The sequence below is a fragment of the Plectropomus leopardus genome, chromosome 7, assembly GCF_008729295.1.
Source record: "Plectropomus leopardus isolate mb chromosome 7, YSFRI_Pleo_2.0, whole genome shotgun sequence".
NCBI lineage: Eukaryota > Metazoa > Chordata > Actinopteri > Perciformes > Serranidae > Plectropomus > Plectropomus leopardus.
The window spans coordinates 13,369,633-13,377,905 of NC_056469.1; the positions used below are offsets into that span (position 1 = coordinate 13,369,633).

An 8,273-nucleotide genomic window follows, 5' to 3' on the forward strand; every position below is an offset into this window, starting at 1 on the left:
GTAAAAATACAATATTCGCATCGTCTCCCATCGCAGCTCATTTTTGCACTTTCGTCTCATTATGTTTAAACCCAATTAGACTGTTGCGGTAAATCAATATTTGCTTTTGGTCACCGATTGAGGAGCAAAGAAGCTGCTTTTATAAGCTAATGATCATTATCAGCCCCGGGACAGACAGGACCCCAAAACACTGCCCTGCTCCAACAGGGGCGACAGTGTTAGTCCCCTCCCCCCCTCCCCAAAAAACGAAAATATTAATAATTTATCTTCGAATCGACTTCTCTCTCTGACAGATTAGATTTTAACCATTTGATTTTGTTTGGACTGGGCGTTCCCATATTATTACTTAATGACCTTCCCAGCTGCTCCTGTCCATTTTCTGTCACCAGCAACCATCTGGACACTTATTAGCACCTCAATGCATCCACGCTGCTTTCCTCCCAAACTTGAATAAAATTAAGCCTGGTTGCAGACTGCCAATATCATTTTTTCCCCTCCCATTCCCACCCTTCTTGAAATAAAATTGGTTGTAGGCCAACGATTTCTTTCCAAATAATATTATAATAATATAAAAATATGTAGTAATAATAATAGTAATAATAATAATAATATAATAATAATAATCAGAATAATGAGCATATTAAAACCAGGTCGAAAAGAAATATAGGCTGAGGATACTCGCGGGTTTTCTCTATAATTTCATTTAGTTTATTAGGCAAAATATACGATCTGGACAAATTCCTTCAACGCTTCCTATTTACAAATTTAAATCACTTGGTATTTACATTAAAGAAAGGACACCAAAAACACAAGATAGAGACAAAAATAATAATATTATTAATAATAATAATAATAAAGTAAAAAGCCTACCAAAATGTCCCAGCCTGCGTGGGCAAAGTGGAGAGAGAGAGAGAGTAACATTATAGGCGCGATTATAGGCTACACAACAATAGAGGAAGTAATCCATCCATCCACAGGATATTACCAAATTACGCCATTTGTTCTGTACCGACTGAATGCTACGCTGCATTATTATTTCTCAGTGTCCTTTTTAGGGAGTGTGAAGTCTCTTTTTTTCTATTTTTCTTTTCCTTTTTTTTTCAAGCACGAAAAAAATGTCTTGATCAAGCCGAGGAGAGAGCAGTGAGGACTCGTTGCGTGGCGTCTTGTGGACTCCTGGCGCTGGAAGGCAGAGAGGATCTGGATAAAGAATAATACAGAAAGGTAGATAAATACCCCCGCCGTGTTTGGACAGCGGGTTTCAATATGCATCTCAATTGTCTGGCTGAACAGCTTTGATTTGAAACAGACTGCAGTCCCACCCTCCCCAATCCCCCACTTTATTTTATAATAAAAATAATAAAATAATAATAATAATAATAATAATAATAATAATAATAATAATAATAATGATAATAATAATAGTAATAATAGTAATATGAAGACTTTAACATTCTTATTATTTTAGTTATCGTAATAATTTTACAACCGAACCGAAAAAAAAAACGTTTTAGCTCGTGTAAAATAAAATGATCCCCGTGTAATGATCAACATGTATGATTCCTTTATATCATTTTTATTTCTAAGAGTGTTGCATACACAGAGAGGGTATTTTGTAATACTTGAAACAGAGGTAAACTTTCCCCCCCTCTCGGTAAGAGCGCTCCCCTGGGCTCCGGGTTCTCCCAGGGGTCTTTAGGGAAAGCACACAGCCCAGACAGAGCCCGTTTTACTCGGTGACTTGATAAGTAGCCACACTCTCCCCAGAGGCGAGGAATTAAAGGGGGTGTGGGATGGGAGTCAAGACCCCTGTCACCCGCAAAGCAAACTGTGTTTTATTTATCTTTGTTTATTTAATTTCGTGGTGTGGTTGTTTTTGTTTTATGTTTAAAAATATTTTAAAAACAAAAAAAAAAAATGCTAGATGTTAGGTTTATATACTGGAATCCGTGAAACAATTTGCATCCCCTATAATCATTTGTATTTGACGAATAATTACTGGAGTTATGATTTCATCAACATCAAAGGCCTTCCTTGCGTTATTACTTAATTTTAGTTCTTTTGATTATAGCTGCACATTATTGTTTCAAAAGTGCAATAATCATGGCATTCTTAATTTGTATTTAATTTTCAGGCTGGGGTTTGTCATTTTCTCGTGGCAGTATGTTTCCAACAATCAGCAAACGCAAAAAAGTAAAAGCCTCACCTGTCATGGATGGGTCGAAAGGAAGACTTGAGGATCTGTGTTGGAGGTGAAACAGACCTTACGCCGTTTTCGTGGTCTAAAGGGAAATAAGCAAAAACACTCATCAGTACTGGCATATACTGAATAAATTCTAACTTTTTTTTTTTTTTTTGCTTATATACATGGACATTTCTAACTAAAAAAAGCACCAGTGTTGCTGTGTGAATCTGACGTGAACAATTTAGATTTAAGTGTGTATATGTAGCCGACACATGCGAACATATGTGTATTGTTATTATAATTGTATATTTCAAAAAGAAACCGGCATAAGATGCACCATTAATTGAATACATATGGATTATGGTCAGTATAAAATACATAGCGCTTGCATGTAACAGTTATGCGCGTGCACGCGTATACGCTCTTCTCCTACCTATGTGCTTTGGACTGTGGGTCTCTGGCGGGGCCTTGCTGTCATTGCTGAGTGCTGCTGCAGCTGCTACCGGCGACACCACCACTGATGTCGGCTGCTGCTGCTGCTGCTGCTGGGCCGGCAAGTGGTGGTTGTGGTGGTGATGGTGCTGGTTTACTCCCAGAAACGACCTCACATTTAGCAGGGAGTTCTGGCCCAGGAAAGCCCCATTTGTCCAGTTGTGGAACTTTCCAATCTGGCAAGTGTACAGTCCATGACTGGGGAGGAAGGCCGGGTGGGTCTGGATCTGGTGGTGGGGCGCTGATGAGTGAGTGGTGGCCGCTGGGCCACAAGGGGACGTGGGTTTCTGAGATGAACTATCTGGACTAGTGGCGGTCTCTGCTAAAGACCATATTTTAGGCTTATTGTTAGACGGGAGAGGAAAGCTCCCGGGTCTATCCGGGGATAAAACTCTCGTAGTGTTGTTGTTGTTGCCGTCCGAGTTCTCCTTACTCCCTGGGTGAACTGAAATTGTGCTCTTAGATTTGTCAAAGGCCTCATGGGCCTGTAGGGCGAAGGCCCGTCTTTTCTCCAAGCTGTCCAAGTCTCCCCCCGCACCGACACCGCCCCTGTGGTCCCTGCTCCCCTCCGTAGATTTATCATCATCATCCTCGTTGCTCTGATCCCCGTCGTTGTCGTCGATTTTGTCTATATCTATGCTCTCCAAATCAATCTCCTCCTCGTCTTCGTTTTTCTCCCCCTCGTCTCCACTGCCGAATAAGTTACCGTCCTCCCCGTCCTCTTTGCTCCTGCTGCCCCAGGTCACCTTGTTCTCCTTCTTGAGCCTCCTCCTGGCGTTGGCGAACCAGGTGGAGACCTGCGTCAGCGTCATTTTGGTGATGATGGCCAGCATGATCTTCTCGCCCTTGGTCGGGTACGGGTTCTTCCTGTGCTCATTTAGCCAGGCTTTCAGGGTGCTGGTGCTCTCCCGGGTGGCGTTCTTGGGCCTGGCCGGGTCCCCGTACTGAAACTGGCCGTATGGGTAGAAGGCCGGAGACGTGTGGGCTGCAAAGCTGGCAGGATGGACGCCAGGACTGTCCTTCAGCTCATACTGGGATCCCTTGAAAATGAAGGAAAAAGTGTTTAAACAGTGAAACACTTAATATGCATAAATAGTTGATGCAATGAATGGTCACACATATTATTCAATGTTTTTAATGTATCCCAGATGCATCTTTGCCATTGTTTATAGGCCTGCCTGAACTCAAACAAGTGAAACGACCTCCATTTATTTAAAAAAAAAAAAAAAAATCCAGGAGCTGCAGTTGCACCTGACTGTGAGCTTTCCACAAATAAGCTTCTCAACTTGCAAAAATACCACATGCTAGGCCCTGCGTCACCTGCGCCTGCACAGATACTCACCCAAAGGCAGAGACCTTTGAGCAGCTAACGTGTTTCATACATGTCAGTCTAAAAACGGAACACATGAAGTCAACAGGACGAGAGAAAAGTTCGCTGCATCATTGTGAACACGCAGATGGCATGCAAACTGCCAGCTTTCAAGTTTACCTGCCAAACTCCCCCTCCGCACTTCTCAGGCATGTCAGAGCACTTTCGAGGCCTGAGTTGAGTTTTCTCCGCGTGCCACGCTTACACATGGCTCGGTTTATATTTGCTTTGGACACAACACTCAAACATATCGATCAGTTCACACGCTGAGAGTTTTTGGAAAATGGCTCTAGTTTTGGAGCTTTGGCGCAATAGTCCCTGCCTGTGGGCCTGACGCACACATTAGTTAACACATGAATGCACTGCAAGTTGATTTTTATTACCAGGTGTATTTTAGGCCAATTCATGTAGAGACAATAAGAATCCACGTGGCACTCAACCATGACAGGAGCAAACACTGTAGCAAAACAAAGCCTCCGCCACGATTATTATTTATTGTATGCTATTTATAACACATGCGTTTATTCTATGGTGATAATATTTCTAATGGTCTAATAAAAATAATGTGACCGTTGTAAGAGACGACTAGAAACTTTTTTTGGACATGGTGCACGCTAAAACACACATGCATTACACGCTTATTGCCTCCGTGAAATTTATTTAAACTTTGCAATCGATAATTCTAAAATTTTGAAATAATTACCGCATGGGTGGTGTGAATTACATCGTTTGTTTACATTTTTTCCTTCATGGACAAATAAATAATTTTCAGTCAAAATTTTGGTTTCTTTTTCGCCTCTAGCCACAGCTCAAACTTTTCACATTTGTAACTCGGCCAAACAAGGCATACATATGTGGAAGAAAATCGAGCGAAAATGGACAAAAATTTAGCAATCAATAATTAAATAATAAGGCAGTGGGGTGCGTTTTCATTCCTTTTCTTGCGCCTATGTCGTTTATTTTATTTTTTATTTATTTTGTTTTTTTCGGAGAACCTCAAGCATAAACAATCGTCTGCCTATTCGTACACAGAAACAAAAAGCAACATAAATTCTTACCATTTGTGAGAAAAGAGCCAAGTCCGCGCTGGTGTAAGGTAAGAAAGCGCTGTAGTTGTGTGCGTACGGGTTGGCGTACATGCCCAACACCGAGGTGACCGCCGCTGCGGTGGCGGACGGACTTCCCCCGATTTCAGTGCTCCCTCCCCGGGACGACGGCGTAAGCACTCCCGGTCTCTCGCTCCCGTACACCGCCTGGGAGGCACTTAAGTACTGCGGGTAGCCTAGCTGGGGGAAAGACATCTCCACCGCCGAAATTGTCGCACAGTTGTACCGTCCGACAAATCTGTGCGTAAAAAAAGTGTGCGAGAGAAAAAAGAAAAAAAGGAACCCGGAGGAGTAAAGGGAAAGTGTTTAAGCCAAAGTCACAGCTACTACAGACATACAGTGGTATGCAGTCAAAACAAGCCCGCTCTTAAATCTCGGCTTCCTCTCTTTTCTCGCGCAAAGTCCGCTGGATGTGATCTGATCAACAATTGCGCTCCGACTGACGCGCCTGGCCCTGAGGTCTCCAGGCTGATCTCTCAGATACAATTTGAAGTTGATGCTTTGATTGGCATCCCCTACTTGAGCCTGCAAGCTCCTCCTCGTTTGGAGCAATGTGGATAATGTGAATATAGAGTGAGCACATTGGCTGGGGCCTCTCTCTCGCTCTCTCTCTCCCCCTCGCTCTCTCGCTCTCTCGCTCTCTTTCTCTCTCTCTGACTCTCTCTCTCTCTCCGTGTTTGGACTTATTGTATGTTAAATGTTCAAGCATTAGAGTCCATTCACCGAAGGCTTTGATTGTTGTATGACAACCTGTCTACACGATTTTACAGCTGTCCGACACAGGGGGAAGTAAACCCGTCAGAAGAAGGAACTTACTTTGAATAGATTTAAATTGTAATTAAAGAGGGAAAATGCCTCTCCGCAGAGGAATTAGTGTTTGGTATCACGGGCTGCCGGTGCGTTTATTAAATTCACAGTGACTCATTTACTCTTAAAGTGTCTTCCTCCAAGTTGGATTTATTCATTGTAGTGTTCTTTATCTAATGTTTTCAAAACTTGTGTTAAATCGACAGAATAGTTTAATTGCGTTTATTAGGATGATGCATTTAAAATTAAATGTTTTAGATAAAACCGCCAAATTAATTAATAAATAAAGAAAATAAGTTTTATTTTTCAGCTATGTCACTGCAAGGTGTGTTTAAAGTTTAAACAGCTAATTTCCACACCCGTTTCCTTCCAAAAGACAAAGCAGTTAAGGAAAACCATGCAAAATCTCTCCATATGATTTATTAATTATGTATGTTTTTATTGACTTGTGTTTTGGTTTCCTTTGATTTCTCCATTAAGGTTTAATCAGCCAAATTCTCCCTCTCTTTTTCTCACCCTCGCTCCATCTGCACGCGCGTCTGTGTGTGTGTGTGTGTGTGTGTGTGTGTGTGCCTGCGTGTGTTTGTGTGTGTGTGTGTGGACTTAAACCGGATTGCTGTTGTCCTTTGTAACAACAGAGCCACTTCACGTTTCCTTGTTTTTAGTGAAAAGGAATGAGGAAACGCCAGGGACAAGTCAAACACTCAGGCACCAGACTGTAAAAGTCTTTCTGGACGCACCACAAAATATTATCCAAACACATTTTGATACACTTTGGGTCCCTAATCTAAAAACGACTTGCTTTTATTTTCAACACATTAACTTTAAAAAGTGGGTCTGGAAAATCATTTATCCGTCATAACCTGTTCACCAAAACGTGACTTTTGCATTCCTAAAAAGCACAAATCTACGACTTTATTTGATTTAAAAATGACTCCCAAAAATATAATTCCACAAGAGTTGAACTGAAAAAAATAAATATCTGATGCTGTAGCTTTTGGTCACCTCCTCTTGAACCGTTTATCCATTTTCCAGCTCAGAAAAAAAGGGTCGGTCTGTAACCTCCACTTTCCTTAGCTGTCCACTCCTGACACAGCCATGTGGCTCACGAGAGGGGGCTGTTCATGTTTTAACACTTCTATTTTTATTTGATTTGATTCTTATATCACCCACCTCCCGAGTCAACGGGGGGTGTTCTGTAGATCTAGATTTAATGCCTTAACGACTGAAGCCCAAGAAGTCAGTAGATTTTGATCTGCACCAGATGGCTCCGAGTGGATATTGCCGAGCGCCGAGGATCTGTTAAAAATATCTGAGGGGCACTGATGGTAATCTGGGTAACACATCAGAAAGGAGGGGAGGAATGGCAATTGTGATAACCCGCTGGAAATGTGTGCAGGGGGCTAAATATGATGGTGGGTTGGTGGTGGAGGGGTGCTGGGAGAAAGAGACTGAAAATCTCTCTAAATAGAAATGAAAGAGACATTAGAGAAAACGATAAATAGAAAAAAAGTAAATGTGCTTTACCGACAATATTAAAAATAAAAGGAATTGGCAAAGACGATAATAATGCAAATAAAAATGAAAATATTATATACACTGGAGGTGCAATTTTATTTTAGTTTTTCTCTTTAGAATTTTTTTTTGTTGTCTATTTCTTTTTTCTTTCTTTTTTTTTGAGAAAATAGAAATGTGACTCTTGGTAAACAATGGCACGTGTTGAGGGCAGTAAACCGTCACCGTTAACTGATTTATTGGGTCTTGTTAAACTCTCATTACCACCACAAGCTCCTCAGCTTCAACCCGGAGAGAGAGTGAGAGAGCGCGCGCGGGAGAGAGCGCGAGTAAACTTTGTTCCGGATCCTCTCGCCGTCCATCCCTTTTTTAAAACTCGTCTTCCTCAACGCGTTCACTCCCAAAGCCTTTCCACGAGACAGACGGGCTTTTGCCATCTGTATCCGTCGCTCTATGACGCACACGAGCTTCCACGCACACAAGTGCACACGCGCTCTCATAAGTTAACGATTTTTTGAATACTCTCTCCCTTTATATAAAAAAGAAAAGAAAATCCGCAGGCTGCTCATATTAGAGAGTTTTATCATGTAAATCTACAGGAGGCTCTTCATAAGCTGTTATGCCTTAATGGTCATATTTTAATAAGTCACTCAGGTGCTGGATACGTTCCTTTTTTTATTTAACAGCCCGCCTTACACATTTTAAATTTCCTGTCTGTCACCTATTTTATCTTTACATTTTTATATTCATGATACCTGCCCTTGGCAGAAAAAAACATATATAGTTATGTGTAAGCATT

At 41.6% G+C, this 8,273-nt stretch overlaps 1 protein-coding gene across 1 annotated transcript; it reads right to left on the minus strand.

Annotated features, from left to right (window-relative positions):
- Positions 1-685: 685 nt before the first annotated feature.
- On the minus strand, positions 686-5,593 carry irx1a (iroquois homeobox 1a). Its single transcript, XM_042490228.1, has 4 exons — positions 5,105-5,593; positions 2,619-3,717; positions 2,207-2,282; positions 686-1,200 (listed from the first exon to the last, which is right to left on the minus strand). The coding sequence occupies exons 1-4, from the start codon at positions 5,345-5,347 to the stop codon at positions 1,125-1,127; spliced, it is 1,494 nt and encodes a 497-aa protein (XP_042346162.1). The 5' UTR covers positions 5,348-5,593; the 3' UTR covers positions 686-1,124.
- Positions 5,594-8,273: the final 2,680 nt, after the last annotated feature.